General features: G+C 46.3%; 2 protein-coding genes across 2 annotated transcripts in view; one reads left to right on the forward strand and one right to left on the reverse strand.

Moving 5' to 3' along the window:
• The window catches only part of LOC144106252 (E3 ubiquitin-protein ligase MARCHF3-like), a 458,876-nt gene that overhangs the window by 133,227 nt on the left and 303,474 nt on the right, over positions 1 to 22,175 (forward strand). The gene's annotated exons all lie outside the window — the stretch shown is intronic.
• On the reverse strand, positions 20,789 to 22,121 carry LOC144106764 (uncharacterized). The gene has a single exon (XM_077639611.1). The coding sequence runs from the start codon at positions 22,091 to 22,093 to the stop codon at positions 20,831 to 20,833; it is 1,263 nt and encodes a 420-aa protein (XP_077495737.1). The 5' UTR covers positions 22,094 to 22,121; the 3' UTR covers positions 20,789 to 20,830.

Below are 22,175 nucleotides of genomic sequence, written 5' to 3' on the forward strand. Positions count from 1 at the left end.
TCTAGATAGCTTATTAAGTTTGACGATATAACATGTTCAAGTAATTTTGAAGGAATGCTGGTCAACGAAATGGGACGATAGTTGGAAGGATTTGTGCGGTCACCTTTTTTAAATACTCTGAACGTAAAAGCGCAAAAACACAAGGACACAGACTAAGGCAGACAACACGAGCGCTTACTTCCAACTGATTTTATTTCATGCAAGAAGCGAAATTTATACTCTTGATAAGTGTCTGCACATGCTTACAGGGCAATTACCGCAGAGTTATGACTGATACCAGTTATCATGTAACACATATGAAAGATGTCAGATATGCCATCTCTTTTTGTGACAGCAGAATTGATGGAGCACTTATGCAATCATCCCCAGCTCGCGCTATCTCCAAAGCTTCAACAATTTCTCGGGTAATTTGGCATTTGTGCACGTAAAGGACTTTGTACTTGTGAAAGAGAGGACGACAACCCTCTTTACTTTTTCTTTTGCACTTTAAACAATGAATGCTCATGTGCCCCCCTTTTTTGTTGTTCACAACGTAGTCATGCTCGCTCAACCGCTCGTTCAGGCATCGTCCCGTTTGGCCTATATAGTATTTTCCACATGATAAGGGCACTTTATAAACAACACCTTCTTTGCATCTCACAAACGGCTTTTGATGCCTGATTATGCAACCAGTTTTTCTTTGGTTTCCTGAAGTACTTTGCTTACATAATGACATCATCTTATTTGGGGCAGAGAACACCACGTCAACGTTTGCCCTGTTACCAATTTTTTTGAGATTGTGTGAAATCTTATGTTTATAAGGAATGACTGCAAATTTCTTATTGGCTTTTGTCTCTTCCGGCTCGTCCTGGCACTTGGCTTCCCATTTTTTCTTTTTGACAAGTCCTTCCGCCACAGAAACCAGCAGGTGTAACGGATAACCCACATCTTGCAATTTGTTGGACTGCAGGAGAAGGCTTTCTTCGATTGCATGTTCACAAGACTTCTTTGTACAGTTAAGAAACCCTAAACTAGCTATATTTCTTTTTATAAGCTTTTAGTGCGCGGAACTGAAGGGTAAGGGCATTTTTCCATCCCTGGGATGATAAATCCAGCAAGTGTGGTCTTCTAGAAAAGTTAACCTGATATCGAGAAAGCGTATGCTACTGTTCTCTGGCATTTCATGCGTGACTACAAGAGGAGATAGGCTACACTTGAAATGATCTAAAACCTTTTCTACCGCCTCATTGAGGGTGATTGCAGTGGTGTCTAAGAAGATTAAAAAATCGTCGACAAAACGAAAAACTTTTAACACCCCTACGTCTTCAAGGCAGGCTAAAAGCCTTCTGTCACATTCAGCTAAAAACAGGTCACTTAACAAAGGAGCTACGCTGGACCCAATACATATTCCTTGTTTCTGCAAAAACAGATCGTCGGCCCACTTTACAAACGTAGAATTGAGATATGTACTTAATAGCTCCAAAAAACCCCCAACACTCACTCCCACTGAATTCTGGAAAGCAATGGGGCCAGCGTTCTCAATACATCTTTCAACAGGACTTGTCGGGCTAGTTGGTTGATCATAATGCCAAAAAGACGAACTGCGCAACAAGAACACGGACGAAAGGGAGGCAGACACACACTAACGCAGACTTACAACTTTACTAAAGGAAGGAATACAAGGCAAATATATATAGCGATCCCAACGCACTTCAAATCTGATCAATATGGCACGTGACAATCTGCCCAGGCGATAAACAGACCACACAAGAACCAACGCTTACAAGATAATCTTATACCGGGCCGGCCCTTTCTCTGAAAACAAAAAGCAAAGGAACGCTTAGCGACAGTGCACTCTTGAGAATTACGCGTGCTCCAAAGTAAGAAAATTCAAAACAAAACCACACCACTGTAGCCATCTGATACCACTGAAGCTCGAACCGCTTACAAGCGCAGGTGCTGACACCAAAACCAAGAGACGAAGCACACCCCCTTTTTGAAAGCAAACAAAACGGGAAACAAGAACAACCACATCGGTTATCGTCAAAATCAAAAAAAAAAACAGTGAAAAAAGGCACCAGGTCAAAAGGGTAAAAACACCATGAATCAGCTCAAGAAGCTACGTCACAAAAACAGTGAAAATAGGCACCGAGTAATTTAAAAAACAAAAAGATGAAAGACGGGACAACAGTTTAAGACAACAACGGTTTTAAAAAGGGGGAGGGGGGGGGGGTGAATGAAATCCGAAGCGTAGGAAAACATCTCAAACCATGACAGAACCGAAACAAAACTGAGATCGCTAATCAAATGAACAACGAAAGCATCAAACGCAATCAGGAGGCACTGCTCAATCACCAGGGCACAAACAGGCCACTAGGCTACACATGCCCCCGCAAAAACGAAAATTCTTTGGATGATAAGGAAATGGAAGCCTTGCTAACACAGTTGTCCGTGGTGCCGATGTAAAAAGTTTCCACGACGAGACGCTCCCATTTGTCATTCAATCTGGCCAGAAATTCCGTCTTTTCGAACCATGGTACACAGTCCCGTTGCTTCATTTTTGTGCAGTCCGCACAATGCTTAGCCAAAAACCCTCCATCGTTGTTTGCCACGCTCAACCGGTGCTCTCTTGCTCTTTCATTAAAGCATCTGCCGGTTTGGCCTATGTAGACTTTTCCGCAACTAAGGGGAATGCGGTCAACAACGCCGGAAACGCAATCTTTGAACTTCCTTAGATGTTTGATTTTGCAAGGGGTCTTCTTAGTGTTCTTCATCATCACGCACACCTTGGACAGTCTGCATGGAGCCGAGAAGACAACGTTGACGCCTCCTTTTCTCGCCACTTTCTTGATGTTGTGCGAGAATTTGTGGATGTATGGAATGACATGGGCCTTCTTTTGCTCGGCGTCTACTTTGTCTTTGCGTTCTCTCTTAATTTTTTGAAGCACATTTTCACACACACTCGAAATGACGTGCGGAGGGTATCCAGCTGCTTGCAAACGCTGAAGCTGGTACTGGAAGCTCTCTTGGACTTTGTGGTCACAGGACTTTTTCAGGGCCGACTCAACACATAGGGAAATGATGCCTCGCTTGACCAACTTCGAATGGGCACTAGTGTAGGGAAGCAAAGCCTTTTTTGACCTGGGTTTGAAGGACCAGCACAAACGCTGTTTGTCAAAGTGCAGATCTAAATCCAGGAACTGAAGATGACCATCAAGCGGTAGCTCACTGGTAAACCGGAGCCCGAAAGATTCAGATGAAAATGCCGAGAGGATCTTTGAGGCCAAATCCTGAAGATTGCCGTCCCCCGGTGGGGTCAGGAAGATTAGGTAGTCATCGACGTACCTGCACACGCGGGTGACAGCCATCCCTCGCAGCTTTTCTTGAAGACGTCGGTCAAAGGATGACAGAAAAATGTCGCTTAAGGCTGGAGCTATGCTCGAACCTATACAAATGCCTGCTTTTTGAATATGATAACTCTCATTGAAGTGGATGACGGAAGACTTTAGATAGAAATCTATAAGTTCCAAGAAGTTGCCAGTGTTGAGGCCAACTGAGTTCCGGAACTTCGTCTCTCCGTGAAGCTCCACGCATTCTCTGATGGCAGCGAACAGTCCTTCGTGCGGAATGGAATAATACATGTCCTCGATGTCGACGGAAAAAGCCGTCGTGGAAGTTGGTAGCCCTTTTCCCATCAGCTCAACGACTTCTTTGGAGCTTCTAACGAGGAACGGGTCATTGCCTAATAACACATTCAAATGTATCTGCAGGAAGTTCCCAAGCTTCCTCTGCCAGCAGTTCCTGTCCGACACGATTAGTCGAAAGGGGCAATCAATTTTATGCGTTTTTCCAGTGAAAAACACTTCAAGGGTTCCGGCATCCTCGTTTTTCACGGCCTTCATCAAATGCTCTAACTTCAAATCCTTTAAAAGTCTCACGGCTTCTCGCTTTCTTTTCTTCGGATCGTGCTTGACTGACGTGAAGTTCTTTGTAACGGCATCCATCGCCTTGCTCTGGAACAAGCCTTGCGGTTAGACTACAAAACCCCCTTCCTTGTCCGACTGGATGACCGTTAAGCCATTTTCTTTAAGAAAATTGACGACCTTCTTGACAGGTGGCTTAGAAGATGTCCTGTTACTCGCATGGCGGTAGGCGCACTCCACACCCTCTCCGATGATTCTCTCCTTTTCTTGTTCGGTCACTCTCTCGCCGATACCGTGGACTAACCCGAGAAGGCTTGGCCTGGAGCATGGTGGTTCGAAGCAGTACTTGGGGCCTTTGTCCAGGATGGTCTCGATATCCTTTGGGATGCTGGCTCCTCCTAAAACTGTGACCGAGCTTGACGTATCTGCCGGACGAGGAGTGGCGGTCAGCTTCAACATAACCTGCCTCCACAGGAATTCTGTGGACCGTGCTGCCATTTTGAGGTGTTCAAAGTACCGCACGGACAGCGTCGGGGGATCGCTTTCTTCTTCAAGAAGAAACTTCATCCAGTCTCGCAAGAGCCGCACTTGTCGCCAAGCTTCAGACTTCATGAGCTTGCAAATCCTCCTGGCATGTGCCCACGACGGACCGATGTAACCAAAAAGATGAAGGACTTGCAGAGGAACGAGTTTCTTCTTCAGGCAAAAAGACAAAAACCTGGACTGACATGTGGCCACGGCGATGAGACAAGTGCATGAGATCGCTGCATTTTGCCTTGTTTGGGTACATAGAAAAGAGCCCGTGGTACTAGAAAGATGTTTCAACAGGACTTGTCGGGCTAGTTGGTTGATCATAATGCAAAAAAGTTGTAAAGTAGTAAAGTTGTAAGTCTGCGTAAGTGTGTGTCTGCCTCCCTTTCGTCCGTGTTCTTGTTGCGCAGTTCGTCTTTTTTGCATTATGATCAACCAACTAGCCCGACAAGTCCTGTTGAAACATCTTTCTAGTACCACGGGCTCTTTTCTATGTACCCAAACAAGGCAAAATGCAGCGATCTCATGCACTTGTCTCATCGCCGTGGCCACATGTCAGTCCAGGTTTTTGTCTTTTTGCCTGAAGAAGAAACTCGTTCCTCTGCAAGTCCTTCATCTTTTTGGTTACATCGGTCCGTCGTGGGCACATGCCAGGAGGATTTGCAAGCTCATGAAGTCTGAAGCTTGGCGACAAGTGCGGCTCTTGCGAGACTGGATGAAGTTTCTTCTTGAAGAAGAAAGCGATCCCCCGACGCTGTCCGTGCGGTACTTTGAACACCTCAAAATGGCAGCACGGTCCACAGAATTCCTGTGGAGGCCGGTTATGTTGAAGCTGACCGCCACTCCTCGTCCGGCAGATACGTCAAGGTCGGTCACAGTTTTAGGAGGAGCCAGCATCCCAAAGGATATCGAGACCATCCTGGACAAAGGCCCCAAGTACTGCTTCGAACCACCATGCTCCAGGCCAAGCCTTCTCGGGTTAGTCCACGGTATCGGCGAGAGAGTGACCGAACAAGAAAAGGAGAGAATCATCGGAGAGGGTGTGGAGTGCGCCTACCGCCATGCGAGTAACAGGACATCTTCTAAGCCACCTGTCAAGAAGGTCGTCAATTTTCTTAAAGAAAATGGCTTAACGGTCATCCAGTCGGACAAGGAAGGGGGTTTTGTAGTCTTACCGCAAGGCTTGTTCCAGAGCAAGGCGATGGATGCCGTTACAAAGAACTTCACGTCAGTCAAGCACGATCCGAAGAAAAGAAAGCGAGAAGCCGTGAGACTTTTAAAGGAGTTGAAGTTAGAGCATTTGATGAAGGCCGTGAAAAACGAGGATGCCGGAACCCTTGAAGTGTTTTTCACTGGAAAAACGCATAAAATTGATTGCCCCTTTCGACTAATCGTGTCGGACAGGAACTGCTGGCAGAGGAAGCTTGGGAACTTCCTGCAGATACATTTGAATGTGTTATTAGGCAATGACCCGTTCCTCGTTAGAAGCTCCAAAGAAGTCGTTGAGCTGATGGGAAAAGGGCTACCAACTTCCACGACGGCTTTTTCCGTCGACATCGAGGACATGTATTATTCCATTCCGCACGAAGGACTGTTCGCTGCCATCAGAGAATGCGTGGAGCTTCACGGAGAGACGAAGTTCCGGAACTCAGTTGGCCTCAACACTGGCAACTTCTTGGAACTTATAGATTTCTATCTAAAGTCTTCCGTCATCCACTTCAATGAGAGTTATCATATTCAAAAAGCAGGCATTTGTATAGGTTCGAGCATAGCTCCAGCCTTAAGCGACATTTTTCTGTCATCCTTTGACCGACGTCTTCAAGAAAAGCTGCGAGGGATGGCTGTCACCCGCGTGTGCAGGTACGTCGATGACTACCTAATCTTCCTGACCCCACCGGGGGACGGCAATCTTCAGGATTTGGCCTCAAAGATCCTCTCGGCATTTTCATCTGAATCTTTCGGGCTCCGGTTTACCAGTGAGCTACCGCTTGATGGTCATCTTCAGTTCCTGGATTTAGATCTGCACTTTGACAAACAGCGTTTGTGCTGGTCCTTCAAACCCAGGTCAAAAAAAGGCTTTGCTTCCCTACACTAGTGCCCATTCGAAGTTGGTCAAGCGAGGCATCATTTCCCTATGTGTTGAGTCGGCCCTGAAAAAGTCCTGTGACCACAAAGTCCAAGAGAGCTTCCAGTACCAGCTTCAGCGTTTGCAAGCAGCTGGATACCCTCCGCACGTCATTTCGAGTGTGTGTGAAAATGTGCTTCAAAAAATTAAGAGAGAACGCAAAGACAAAGTAGACGCCGAGCAAAAGAAGGCCCATGTCATTCCATACATCCACAAATTCTCGCACAACATCAAGAAAGTGGCGAGAAAAGGAGGCGTCAACGTTGTCTTCTCGGCTCCATGCAGACTGTCCAAGGTGTGCGTGATGATGAAGAACACTAAGAAGACCCCTTGCAAAATCAAACATCTAAGGAAGTTCAAAGATTGCGTTTCCGGCGTTGTTGACCGCATTCCCCTTAGTTGCGGAAAAGTCTACATAGGCCAAACCGGCAGATGCTTTAATGAAAGAGCAAGAGAGCACCGGTTGAGCGTGGCAAACAACGATGGAGGGTTTTTGGCTAAGCATTGTGCGGACTGCACAAAAATGAAGCAACGGGACTGTGTACCATGGTTCGAAAAGACGGAATTTCTGGCCAGATTGAATGACAAATGGGAGCGTCTCGTCGTGGAAACTTTTTACATCGGCACCACGGACAACTGTGTTAGCAAGGCTTCCATTTCCTTATCATCCAAAGAATTTTCGTTTTTGCGGGGGCATGTGTAGCCTAGTGGCCTGTTTGTGCCCTGGTGATTGAGCAGTGCCTCCTGATTGCGTTTGATGCTTTCGTTGTTCATTTGATTAGCGATCTCAGTTTTGTTTCGGTTCTGTCATGGTTTGAGATGTTTTCCTACGCTTCGGATTTCATTCACCCCCCCCTCCCCCTTTTTAAAACCGTTGTTGTCTTAAACTGTTGTCCCGTCTTTCATCTTTTTGTTTTTTAAATGACTCGGTGCCTATTTTCACTGTTTTTGTGACGTAGCTTCTTGAGCTGATTCATGGTGTTTTTACCCTTTTGACCTGGTGCCTTTTTTCACTGTTTTTTTTTATTTTGACGATAACCGATGTGGTTGTTCTTGTTTCCCGTTTTGTTTGCTTTCAAAAAGGGGGTGTGCTTCGTCTCTTGGTTTTGGTGTCAGCACCTGCGCTTGTAAGCGGTTCGAGCTTCAGTGGTATCAGATGGCTACAGTGGTGTGGTTTTGTTTTGAATTTTCTTACTTTGGAGCACGCGTAATTCTCAAGAGTGCACTGTCGCTAAGCGTTCCTTTGCTTTTTGTTTTCAGAGAAAGGGCCGGCCCGGTATAAGATTATCTTGTAAGCGTTGGTTCTTGTGTGGTCTGTTTATCGCCTGGGCAGATTGTCACGTGCCATATTGATCAGATTTGAAGTGCGTTGGGATCGCTATATATATTTGCCTTGTATTCCTTCCTTTAGTAAAGTTGTAAGTCTGCGTTAGTGTGTGTCTGCCTCCCTTTCGTCCGTGTTCTTGTTGCGCAGTTCGTCTTTTTTTGCACATCTTTCAACGCACGGCAATAATCCGTTTTTTCGGCAAAGAATAGTAAAGGTCTTTGACATCGACCGAGAAGGCAAATATGTTCTTTCCATCTCTTTGCTTTAGAAAATCAATTACATTTCCTGAATTTTTTATCATGAAAGGGTCATCAACAACTAGCTGTTTTAGACATTTCTGTAGGAAGTCAGAGACTGGTTTTTGCCAGGTGCGCGCTTCCGAAACGATCATTCTTAAGGGACATTCCATTTTGTGTGTCTTAGCGGAAAAGAACATGTTAAGACTTAGATCACTTCGAGCGGAGTGGAGAAGGCAAGCAAGACTGTACAAGGATTGCTTGCAAGCAAGGCTTTTCACAGGTGAGAGCCTGCCGAGCGCCAAAAGAAAATGGAAACATTTCAATCGAACGCTCGACCAGGTTTCTGAGTTTTTATGGAGTACTGTCCTGCCAGGGCTTCGCAAACTGGTCCCTCCACGGCTGTCTAGGTCGCAAAACCACGTCCGTACGTTTGGGGAGGTAACACTTCCCGAAGAGGTACGCCGTACACTTCAGCTGGGGCCCAAGTTCGCTGTGGAACAAAAGAAATCAAAACCGGAACTCTTGGCCATGGTCCGAACAGTCTCCAAACATGCACCTACGAGTGATCAAGGGAGCTGCGTCTCGCAGGGTGTCGACGTTCTAAAGAAGTGTTCGAAGACAAAGCCTCAAGTTTCCCCTTCAAGTGTTTTGAAATTCCTGAAGCAATGCGATTTATGTCTTCTTCCTTGTGATAAGGAAGGTGGTTTTGCTGTGATGCCAAAGGTCCTTTTTCATGAAAAAGTCAGTCATGCTGTTGAGAAAGTGTTTGATAGGCAAAAAGGTATAAAATTGTCAAAAGTAAGATTGAAAGCAAAAAAGTTGTGCATCTCCTTGAATTTAACCCGCTTAGCTCAGTCCGTAGAAAAGGCCAGTGATCTAAGTCTTAACATGTTCTTTTCCGCTAAGACACACAAAATGGAATGTCCCGTAAGAATTATCGTTTCGGAAGCGCGCACCTGGCAAAAACCAGTCTCTGACTTCCTACAGAAATGTCTAAAACAGCTAGTTGTTGATGACCCTTTCATGATAAAAAATTCAGGAAATGTAATTGATTTTCTAAAGCAAAGAGATGGAAAGAACATGTTTGCCTTCTCGGTCGATGTCAAAGACCTTTACTATTCTTTGCCGAAAAAACGGATTATTGCCGTGCGTTGAAAGATGTATTGAGAACGCTGGCCCCATTGCTTTCCAGAATTCAGTGGGAGTGAGTGTTGGGGGTTTTTTGGAGCTATTAAGTACATATCTCAATTCTACGTTTGTAAAGTGGGCCGACGATCTGTTTTTGCAGAAACAAGGAATATGTATTGGGTCCAGCGTAGCTCCTTTGTTAAGTGACCTGTTTTTAGCTGAATGTGACAGAAGGCTTTTAGCCTGCCTTGAAGACGTAGGGGTGTTAAAAGTTTTTCGTTTTGTCGACGATTTTTTAATCTTCTTAGACACCACTGCAATCACCCTCAATGAGGCGGTAGAAAAGGTTTTAGATCATTTCAAGTGTAGCCTATCTCCTCTTGTAGTCACGCATGAAATGCCAGAGAACAGTAGCATACGCTTTCTCGATATCAGGTTAACTTTTCTAGAAGACCACACTTGCTGGATTTATCATCCCAGGGATGGAAAAATGCCCTTACCCTTCAGTTCCGCGCACTCAAAGCTTATAAAAAGAAATATAGCTCGTTTAGGGTTTCTTAACTGTACAAAGAAGTCTTGTGAACATGCAATCGAAGAAAGCCTTCTCCTGCAGTCCAACAAATTGCAAGATGTGGGTTATCTGTTACACCTGCTGGTTTCTGTGGCGGAAGGACTTGTCAAAAAGAAAAAATGGGAAGCCAAGTGCCAGGACGAGCCGGAAGAGACAAAAGCCAATAAGAAATTTGCAGTCATTCCTTATAAACATAAGATTTCACACAATCTCAAAAAAATTGGTAACAGGGCAAACGTTGACGTGGTGTTCTCTGCCCCAAATAAGCTGATGTCATTATGTAAGCAAAGTACTTCAGGAAACCAAAGAAAAACTGGTTGCATAATCAGGCATCAAAAGCCGTTTGTGAGATGCAAAGAAGGTGTTGTTTATAAAGTGCCCTTATCATGTGGAAAATACTATATAGGCCAAACGGGACGATGCCTGAACGAGCGGTTGAGCGAGCATGACTACGTTGTGAACAACCAAAAAGAGGGGCACATGAGCATTCATTGTTTAAAGTGCAAAAGAAAAAGTAAAGGGGGTTGTCGTCCTCTCTTTCACAAGTGCAAAGTCCTTTACGTGCACAAATGCCAAATTACCCGAGAAATTGTTGAAGCTTTGGAGATAGCGCGAGCTGGGGATGATTGCATAAGTGCTCCATCAATTCTGCTGTCACAAAAAGAGATGGCATATCTGACATCTTTCATATGTGTTACATGATAACTGGTATCAGTCATAACTCTGCGGTAATTGCCCTGTAAGCATGTGCAGACACTTATCAAGAGTATAAATTTCGCTTCTTGCATGAAATAAAATCAGTTGGAAGTAAGCGCTCGTGTTGTCTGCCTTAGTCTGTGTCCTTGTGTTTTTGCGCTTTTACGTTCAGAATGGAAAACCAACTCGCCCAAATGCAGCCATTATTGACTTTCTTAAATATTGGAATGATTTCAGCTACCTTCCAGTCATCAGGGACTTCTCCGGATTCCAATGATTGGGTAAAAATTAGATGCAGGATTAGGCTTGAGACTGAACTAGTATTTTTCAGGAGTTTACTATTTATATTATCGCAGCCAGCTGATGATGAAGTTTTGAGAGAACTGATTAAGTTCGCTATTCCTGTCGGTGTGACTTTGGCTTGCGGCATGGGTATTGCAGCGATGGCTGGCAAAAAATTTCGGCTGCTAGTTGCTGAGGAGAACACTGAACAGAAGTAATTATTAAGAATTGCCGCGCACTTATTACTGTCTATGGGCTCACGGTCAGCGTCAAGAAGCTCAATTTTACAGGATCGCTGTTTGGGGGAGAGAATACGCCAGAATTTATTAGGGTTTGTTTGGAGGATAGAATGGAAGTCGGAAGAAACTTCAATTTGGCGGAGGCTAATTTTTCATTGTATTCTTTAGCGCATTGATGGTATTGCTCCCAAGTTTCAGACAGGTTATGCAAGTTAGCCTTACGATAAAGACGCTTTTTCCCATTAAGAAGCCTTTTCAGGTCTCTACTGAACAATTGTTTGTTACAATCGTTGTTACCATTCGTTGTTACAATTGTACTTCCTTCCACGATCTTCTTCGGGGAAGTCCATTTCCTTTTCATTTGCATCATTCGAGCTACGCTCTCGTGATGAAGCCACTGTTTCAGTTACCTTTTGTTATTCATAGACTGAATTTCCTCTTCTCGATTCCTTCTGTTTTCCCTTGTTGGCTTTTCCTCGCGCCAAGTGCTCGGAGCACAACTCTTCAACTCTTTATCCATTGGAGATGCATTCTCATTTGCTTTCAATTCAGCTTCCTGTGATTCGTTCTTGGGCTCGTCGGTTTCAGTGCAGTCGTGCTTCATTGCTTGTACTGCACTTTCGCCTTCCTCAGAGGGAAAGGCCTCCTCACTTGTAGAGGGTTCATTTGAAACGGTTTCCGGGTTTGCACTGATAGTGCTGTCCTGAACTGCAGTAACGTAGGAGCTTTCGCGCTCTTTGTCATTTGACCGTTCTTTCTCACGGTCACTACTGCAACAATCAGGCGTGCAGTACTCTGACTTCTCGGCAAGGCTCCTGCTTTCTTCTCCATCTTCAGGCGACTGCCCTAAGGTGCCCTCTGACTGAAGCGCCAAGCTGGCCTTCTCTTCAGTGTCTACTACCTCGGTAGTAGCTACGCTATCACTTTCCTGCGGAAGCGACACTCTGGTCTGGTCCTCGCCCTCTTCAATCTCAGCTGCAGGAACTGGCTGTTCCCCAACCAAACTGTGACCTGTGGAGTTAGCAACAACATCTTCTATGTCTACTGGAGGATCAGGCTCGTTATACTTGCACATGTTCTCGCCGGGAGCTAACAAATAGGACTCCGTGTTCTCAGCCTTAACTTGTGCTTTCGTCGCCGCCTCTAGTGTAGACCTCTCCTCCGGCGACCTTTCTTCCGTTCTGGCAGTGAGAGTTTCGTCAACCACGTCGGTGACCCATATCTCTGGGTCGTTCGGCGATCTCGCGCCCTTGATCTTACCCAGGATGACGTCATACAGTGGGAACTCCATGCATAGCGCTGTCACTTCTCCGGTGAAGTACGGAGTTATCACGTGCACTCTGGCTTGAGGTAACAGGTTAGCGGAACCATCCACGAAATACACACGGCTCATCTCTGCAGTAAGTCTTCATTGGTAACCAATTCTTGTTTGATGAAAACACCGGTGATTCTGTGCTTCTCAGAACAGAAACCGAATTTCCCCGAATTTTTCCGGTGAGAACCGGCATTCCCTCATTGACAGCCCCTGATCTGAAGCACGAAATGGTGCATAACACTGGAGGTTTCTCCCAATACACCTGTTCTACGTGGTCGGCATGAACATTTTCCTCATCTATCTCGTACGAAGAGGCACAGGCATGCGATACCTTTTGGAGTGGTTTCCCTAGACTTGGACACGCCGCAGCTTTGTGTCCCTAATCTCCACACTTGAAAAAAACAGCCATTCGTTTGATGGCTACGTTGCTACGGCAATCCGAGGCGTAGTGGCCTACCTTCTTGCACCGGTAACATTTTACTAAAACCAGTTGTTGGGCGAGTTGGTGCTGACGATGATCCATAACAGCGCGACAGACAGGACAAAGAAGAGGAGACACAACACACAGCGCTGTGTGTTGTGTCTCCTCTTCTTTGTCCCGTCTGTCGCGCTGTTATGGATCAGCATTTTACTGAGGGCTGTGGCACTCCTGCCCCTTCTTTTGCCTTGAGCTATGAGCTGAAACTCGCTCTTACTTCTTTCTTCATTATCCCTCATAACGGGAATCTCTACCTCGTTGAAATTCTCTTCCTGGCTTCACTTCTAATTTCACTGCCTGTGTCCAGGCCCTTTCCCTTTCCTCAGCACCATAACGTGCTCTCTTGTTTACTCTGTGCGCTTCTTCTTGCGCTTTCTTAGCTACTAGAGCCATTTCTCTTTCTCTCTCGGCGGCTTCTCTAGCCATCTCTCTTTCTCTCTTTTTCTTTTCGTTCTCTCTCTCTCTCGTTTCTGTTTCCTGGTTCACCCAATCCGCAATCTCGGGTTCTTCCAGGCCCAGTTGACGACCCAACTTAACAATATCTCTTAGATCTATTTTGGAATCCCAGCTGTTCAAGCCTCAAGCATAGCTCAACTCGGGGAACCGTATCCAACCGCCTCAGCGCGGCACCTCACTATATCGCTCTGCTGCTAAATGCTCGTTTACGGCCTCTTCGTAAACTCCTTCCGACTCTTTCTCCGTTCTCTGCGCTTACCAAGCACCAAACATACTGTCGTGGACGCCAGAATATGTCACCACTTCGCGCACTTTTGCGTGCGCTCCCAGATACCCTTAGAGCGTGTGGGGGTAGCGGTCTCGGTCACAGAGGAGATGCCCTCGACTCAGAGTGGCAAGCTCAGCCGGAGACCAGCTACCAAGTGACTACGTGGTTGGTCGTTTGGTGCCCGGCTTTCGCCGGTCGCAAGCCAGAGAATGGGTCGGAGCCAAAGGTTCACAACACAAAACGGTTTATACAGCCAAGATACGATAGAGAGGATTCCACAATCACTTGTACGAGCAGACACGAAGTGATTTACAAATACAATACACTTTTGCAAGGCAACAATAGAGAGAGATAACAATTCAACAAAATCTTTGCACCTAAAGTGCACAAATACAGAGGGGCAAATAAACAAAACACAATTTGTTCACCGGGCACTGCGACAGTCCGACGACCTGAGGGGCACGACGGGGCCGATCCGCAGACTGGCGCACGTTGCCTCGCTGGTCCTTGGCTGGGCGAGTGGTGTTCTCCCGGGAGTCGAGCGGGCGTGCTTCTCGGAAGCTTAAACGGCGGCTCGGGCGACGGACTAACCGACAGCGGTTGCAGTTCCTCATTTATAGGAGCAGACCGCGTCTGTTTGTTCTTCGCGCCGAGGCAGGCGCGCACATACACGCAGCTTCAACTGCACAAGCTCTCCTTCTCGCGCCGGGCGCGCGACCCCATTGGTCGAGCGCGGAAATGACCGTCCAGAAAAATCTAGGTCATTCTCGGCACGCTGAGTAATCGGCGCAGGAGCTAAGGGGAGAGAGCTTCACTTCGGCGCGGACAAGGTTACCCCTTTCCGTCGACAACGAGCAAAAACTTCTCCGACATTCGAGAAAAATCGACGCCGCGCGCGGCCATGCCCCCCTCGGCGCCGCGCTGGTGAGCTGAGTTGCAGCAGTACGCGAAGCTACGCTCTCCTCGGGGGGTCCTTCCCCGCTGTCTTTATTTTATTTTACCACGGGCGGGCGCGATTGCTTAGGCGCAGCGCCGTTTTTTGTTTTGAAAATGCGCCGAATTTTGTGACACTCACTGATTAGTGGTTTTTATTGTTCTTTGTTGATTTCTTCCCTTGACACATCAGGACTTTGACAAGATAATCATTGTTAGTAGGTTATACCTGTACCTTACGTGATCTTTATAAGGCTGTCAGCGCCAAATAAAGTTCATTCAGTGGAAGTTTAGCACTCGTGTTATGTCCCCTCAATTGTGTGCGCTATGGATCCTCATGTGGACTACCCACTAGCCCGAACCCTCATTCTTCTAACTGTACGATAATAACTTTGCGTAGTTTTCCGAAACACAAACAAGCTTAGTTTTCAATATTATCAAAAATAATCCATAATACATCCATATTTGAATAAAACCGTAGTTATACATTATAGAGTAAAAGATTACGCCAAGGTAGTACGTGAAATAATAGATCAGTGAAGCAAACATATATCAAAAACACTACATTTATAGTTTGAAAAACTATTCAACTTGTTTAAATTTTTTATTTTATTTTATTCAATACTGCCAGCCGCCATTTGGTAGCCAAGGCAGGAGTGGAACAAACATACATCGTTGATATAATGCGATGCAACAAAGCAAGCACACACAAAATAAAAAGCGAGCACAGAAGCAATAACATACACTGGGCGCTTCTTAAGAATGGAAAAATGCAAAAGTAAGAGCATGAACACACTGCGTATATAACAGCGACACGACAGCAGATAAGGAGGAATCTTGGTTTTTCAAGCTGACCACGTCACGCGGAAGCCCGTTCCATTCTGATATTATTTTTGGAAAGAAAGAAAACTGGTAAGCTTTAGTTCGGCATCGTGCAACTACTATTGTCGAGCTGTGTTTGCCGCGTGTTGGGCGGGAAGTATTATATTCCATGTAAGAGCCAAAATTAATGTTTGTTAAATTATTAATAATTCAATGCAGCAGTTTTAAACGGTGTAACTTGCGGCGGGATTGAAGCGTCTGGAGTTCAGATTGCCTTAGTAGATTAGTGACACACACGTGACTACCATATGCGTTGTAGATAAATCTTAGTGCTTTTTTTAACGCTTTCCATGTGATTTATATCTACTTGGGTGTGCGGATCCCAAAGAACGTCTGCATATTCCAGCAGTGGGCGTACTAATGCAGTGTAGGCTGTTAATTTTGTTTTAGTTGTACAGTGCTTTAGGCGATTTTCTTAACAGCCAGAGCCTTTTGAACGCCTTTGAAACCAAATGCCCCGATATCCGAGCTCCAGCTTAGGTTACTGCTAAATACAACCCCCAGGTACTGTTATTCATTTACATGAGAAATAGCTGCACCGTTAATTTTATATGTGTAATTATGAACCTGCTTCTTGCGTGTAATTGTCATTTTTGCACACTGAGGTGGTTAAGGACATTTCCCTGGACAGACACCACTTAGAAACCTCTGATAGGTAGTCGTTCAGTATACTATGATCCTGAGCTTTTTGAATAGGTAGGTACACAACGCAGTCGTCTGCGAAAAAACAGCATCGCACTGGGGAATAGAAACTTAAGTCATTTAAATAAATAAGGAACAGAAGTGGACCAAGCACAGAGCCTTGGGGGACTCCCGAAAGAACTGCAGCTGGCGGAGAATTAGAACCAGAGATCTGGACGTACTGGTGCCGTTCAGAAAGGTAGGAGTCAAGCCACTGAACAAGACGCTGATTTTGCAGCAGATGTCGGAGTTTTACCATTAGCTTACGGTGCGAAACACGATCAAAGGCCTTCGCGAAATCTAGAAATATTGCGTCTTTTTGCCCACCGTTATCCAGGCATGTCAAGAATTCATTGGTTGTGTGAATTAGTTGTGTTACAGTGGACAGGCCACGCCGAAACCCATGTTGGCTACTAGAAAAGAAATTGCTACTTTCTAAAAAAGAACTCAAGTGCTTGCAAATGAAATGCTCCATAATCTTAACCAAAGTACATAATAGTTAAACTGGCCTGTAGTTACTTACACAAAGTTTATCGCCGGATTTGTGAATGGGGATGACCTTCGCAACCTTCCAGTCAGTTGGAACTTCGGAATTTAAAAGGCTTTCATTATAAATGACCACAATGTATTTAGCACACCATTCTGCGTACCGGAAATGAAATTATCTCGACATATTGATGTTGGTAGAGTATTTGTGGGAGGTTGTGCTCAAATGACAAATTTGCAGATTGTGCGGAAATGCGGAGTATGCCATAAGTCAGTACTGCGAGTAGGTATATTTTTTTTCGGGAGGGGGGGGGGGGGGAGTGCAAGACGCAGTTTATACTAAATTCTTCTGCTCTGTAGTTGAGAAGAAGAATGACCGCAAAACACAGAAATCGTATATGCTATTAGCTCTGATGATTTTGTATGAGGGAAATAGCATTTGGGTCGGGTGCAGGAACGGAAAATTGGCAATATAACGAATGGCCTTTTTTTTGTAGGGCAAGTATATTTTTAACATTTGGTTTTGTTGTGGTAAGCCCAATAAGGCTATAGTAATTTAAATGCGATGAGAAGCGAGCGTAATATATTTTGCAGCTTTACTTTCGTAGGGAGAAGTGCTCGAAAACGACAGAGTGCTCCAGTTGTTGCAGAGGGTTTTCTTCAGAGGCTATGGACTTGGAAATCCCAGCTAAGATAAGATGAAAAAGTACCTTCAAGGATCTTGTATTAATGCCGAATATGAATGTGTTGTCGAGCATATTTAATAACCAGATTAAATATCAGTGGCTTGTTTCTAGCCCTAAAAATAACTGCTTTAGTTTGTTTGCATTAACTTTGAGTTTATTCGACTTTGTCCAAGTAAAGAGCTGTCCAAGTATTTCATTGATAATTTTAATCAAGTCTTCTTCGATGTGACTAGAGAGTAGAATGCTGCAGTCATCTGCATAAATGACAAATTTCGCTGTTTGACGAATTGTAACAATATTATTTATTCAGTCAAATAGCTGAGTTTATCTAACCGCGTGATGCGACAGGAGATAAGCTTTTCAAGTCCCTTGGAGAATATGGCTCTTTTCGACATCGGCCTATAGTGTGATGTTAAGTTCTTGTCATCATTTTTATATATTACTCTCATTGGGAGTTTTTACAGATATCTACATATACTGCACAGGCGTGAGCTAATGCCAGGCAAAATGACCTCAACCAGCAGACCATGCATACTCCATGTTTGTCATGCCTCTTGAAATATTTATTTTATTTTACCGTATTTTATCTCTTACTATATGCAGTGAGGAATATTATTTATACAGCATGTTTTGTCAAAGACTATGAGCATTTTTTTAAAATGGGTTTTTGAGTTAGAAAATCGGCAGTGCGCATCAGAATACAGACAAGATGAGCGTCAGCTACAGACTGGTATTACTAACCCAGAATAGTTAACCTTGTGGGGTTGAATGGGGAGATAAATACGTTCTCCCCACTCAATCGCGGCTGACACGGTTCAAAGCCGCCCGGACCCCATCCCGTGATCGCGTACGCCACCGAGCGCTCGCCGACCACGGCGGGCCTTGCTCTGGGGGAACAAAGGAACGACACATTGGCTGACACAAACAGGCATTTATTGCTACAGAAACAATAACGCCAGCTAGCAACAAGGTACGCTAATGAATCAAGGTCATCCGACTCACCAGCCAGGTTCCGAGTGAATGTTCGCCCGCGCTAGGGCAAAAGATATATACTCCGAAGGTCGGGCGGGACTTCTTGTGGCTATGTGGGGGGAATGTGCTCGATTTCTGCCACCCATATCGCGGGGGCACAGCTTGGAGCGGGGATTGGGAAAGGGGATGTGGGACGAGTACGGGAGCCTGTCTCCCCGCCGCTTCCTCGCTACGCCGGCGAAGAGCGGAGCCGCGACCGGCAGGCACGTCCGGTCGCGCCGATGATCCCAGCCGAAGCCCCCCTCCCGCGCGCGGGCTTTGGCAGTCTCCGCGCAGCGATGCTGGCGCCCTCTCTTGCCAGTTAATGTAACTCACAAGGGAATGCGCTCAGCCTCGAGGTGAGACCGCCGCTGCACGGTGCCTCGCGGGAAAGCAAACTCAGGGGGCTGCAGGGCAGGTCCCCACATCACCCCAACCTTAAATAGACCCACGCGCCTGAAAGTACATGCTATGGAGGAGTCTCCTGGTCTTGAGGCACGTCTTGCAGCGGAGGTCACGCCGACAGCGTCGACGCAGACTTCCGCGGTATTCCGAAGGCGGCGTGAAGGTCTCCGCTGGGACGACTCGTATGGCCCGCGGACTACCGTGTCTGGCAGGCCCGCGAATCGAAGGCCGCTGGGAAAACTGCAGGCCAGGATCCTGCAGTAGTCGCCAGGGCAGCAGCAGCCGGAGGTGACTGCTGACTGGTCTCGCCACAGCTGCCCTGGATGGATGTGGCGAACAGGATACAGGCCGCTCCGTCGCAGCAGGTGGCAGCGAGACGATGTGCACCGGTCAGCAAGCCTGGGTGGCTCCACCGAATCTGCAAAATTTCCGAAACGCTCTCGGCGTGCCTTTAACGTAGGTCACGGGAGGGAAACGGCATCGGCAAGGGCCTCGTGGCACAATGCCTAACTCGCTAGCAAAACGTGTCGGCGGCTGTGCAAACGCAAAGTTCGAGTGATCAAAGCCCTTTCTTGAGTTGAACGAGACTGCTCAGTTCGTGCGAGCTTACAAAAAAAAAAATCAGGCGGGCAGCAAAGTGCGCCTCCTCTCAACGACACGGTCCGGTGGTCGTGTCTCTTTTAACGTGGTGCAGGCAGCTCCGAAAAGCCTCAGGCCTAACTACCACTCCGACGACGACCGTGACCACAACAAAGACCCGAAACGGGTTATGTGCGCGCAACCGCGAGGAGACGTCATCTTTGTGGGGTGGTCCTACCCCGCTCACTGCACAAAGCAGCTTCTGAGCGGTCGGCGCCCACCGTATCGGACGGTGTCGGAGCGCCCGGTGCCGAGCTGCAATACCAGCGAGCCTACGTATCGGCACCCGTGGCCCCAGGCCACCCGGCTCCCGGAGCCGCGACTCCAAGAGTCGAAAAAGAGACAGTAGAGAAAATATATACAGAAACTCGGACCACCCACGCGGCTTCCGTACTCACTCGCTTCGGGCTCGGCGACTCCGCGGGCGCTAGGCCTGGCGCTCCCTCGATGCGGACCAAGTGATTCTCGCGAAGAATCTCCAGGGGAAAAGATGTGCTGAGCATGTCGAAAAGTTCAAACATGCTGCAGCGCAATAATACACCTCGAACTCAAGAAAGCATGCCGCAGGTCCTAGCGATCAAAAATCAGTCTGGGCCTAGCACTTGTCAAGTCCGGACAAAGAGCGTTCCTCGAACCGAACCGACAGTCGTCTAATGTTCCAAGAGCAGGCCCCACGTTTGGCGCCAGATGTGGGGTTGAATGGGGAGATAAATACGTTCTCCCCACTCAATCGCAGCTGACACGGTTCAAAGCCGCCCGGACCCCACCCCGTGATCGCGTACGCCACCCAGCGCTCGCCGACCACGGCGGGCCTTGCTCTGGGGGAACAAAGGAACGACACATTGGCTGACACAAACAGGCATTTATTGCTACAGAAACAATAACGCCAGCTAGCAACAAGGTACGCTAATGAATCAAGGTCGTCCGACTCACCAGCAAGGTTCCGAGCGAATGTTCGCCCGCGCTAGGGCAAGAGATATATACTCCGAAGGCCGGGCGGGACGAGACACCACCTAGACTTTTTAAGGCCTCTCCACGTTTGCGTGACGTCACCGCACTGCGACGGCCCAGTAGGTTCGGCTTCCGCGCTCGCACGCATTTCAAAGCGCTGATTATGTCTCTCGAAAAGAAAATTACTTTTTTTTAAATCGTGTTTTGCTTGCCCACACCCTAACCGAATGTTTTTTTTGTTCTTGTTTCTTTGAAAGTATAAGCAGTTACATTTTAGCAGACTTTTACTGACTTTATATCAAAGCGCGCATGTGTGAAGATACGTTCGTAATATTTTTTTATTGAAAATGAACAACGCAGAGGACTTTCACAAGTCGTATTTTATTTTCAGATATGTAACACGATCAGTAGGAGGAGTAGGAGGTAAGGAAACTGTTACAGCACTGAATCATAAAATGCAGTAAGTGAAGCCAACAACACAAAAGCTGTAAACAGAGAGCAAACAAAAGAAAATATGCAGAATACATAATAATACAACGCAAAAACTGGTGTCGAAACTAAAAAAAACTAACAAAAACAGTCACAAGCACACAGAGTAGTCAATTCTTCAATGTCTTCAATTTTCTCTCTTTTTCTTTTGCAGCCTTTTCAACTATAAGTTGATCATTTTTTCTTTTACAAATGTTATTTAGAAGCGTGTTTGCTGCTGCACTTAGGACATAGTGCATTACCAACTGTGGAGTGTGCCCATTCTCACACACATCAAAGTCAATGCCGTCGTTTAACACATCATGTGTGAGTGCCAAGAGAGCCTCCTTTTGGTTTGGTAGTGCATGAAACTGTGTCGCATGCTGTTCGCTTCTCAGTTTGTCAAGAACTATCTCAGCAGTAAGAACAGCATTTACTATGGCAGGCTGTGGAAACTTGAGACTACCACGAGTCATGGCCTTGACTAACTCCCCACCTTCTACTTCAATTTCATCTTCTAGCATTAAATTTTCTTTGCAAGTCATGCATGACAGCTTTTTGAACGCAGCGTGGGCACAATAGCCAGCAACGTAAGTGGTTGCTGGGAGATTTGGCGCCTTCGCATAATCGTCGTCCGTTACCTCAATGTCAAACAATTCAAGTACTGCATCGTTTACTGCCACCGCATCTGATGCAGCCTCAAACTCTGGGAGCTCCAGAATGTTCTGCAGACGAAGCTTTCGCTCCGACTCATAGACTTGTCTTATGGAAATGTGGTATTGCGCACCGGAGAGTTGGCGGTATTTGCCAAACCTCTCTTCCAAGCAATCGGTCTGAAACTTTCCTAAAAGTACATACTCGAAGTTCATTTCATCTAGGCAATACCTAGTCACCTTTACCAAGGTGTCTGTCGTGATTCGGAGCGCACTGCGAGTCTCTCTTGTAAGTATGCCTGTGCCAAATTTGAGAGACTGCCACAGATCTAGCCACTCCACTATACTTAACAGAAACTGGATCTGTGGACTTGACGCTGATGTAATCGGTGACTGCAGCTCATCACGAAGTCGAGTACCCTTGTTGCATGTCTTTACATTTACAATGTTCCACCACTTTGTTATTGTTTCAAGGAACTGTGCAGCACCAGACACATGATCTAGCTCAAGTCTGGGCCCACATGCTCGCAGAGCTGCTGCAGTAGACGGGCTGAAAATCCTTAGCGCAAGCTTGACATTCTGTCGCTCAATATTCGATGGGTTCAGAGATTTAGACGAAAGTGTTGGTGCTGAATTAATCAGCTGACCCTGTTCTTTCGTGTGAAGTTCTCGAAGTGTTTTAAATGAAGCTGTAATTATAGGTGGCTTTATATTAGGTCCTGTGGGGCTAGGAAAGAACATGCATGTTCCAGCATTTCGCTGATTGATCCAGTTATTCCTGACGCAGTTTATTAAGTGTACAGGATCAATCAGAAAAACAGAG

This window comes from Amblyomma americanum, chromosome 10 (assembly GCF_052857255.1).
Source record: "Amblyomma americanum isolate KBUSLIRL-KWMA chromosome 10, ASM5285725v1, whole genome shotgun sequence".
Taxonomy (NCBI): Eukaryota; Metazoa; Arthropoda; class Arachnida; order Ixodida; family Ixodidae; genus Amblyomma; species Amblyomma americanum.

Excerpts from the sequence above, each read along its gene's own strand:
- LOC144106764 (XM_077639611.1), bottom strand. The coding sequence starts at position 22,093 with ATGTTCTTTCCTAGCCCCACAGGACCTAATATAAAGCCACCTATAATT.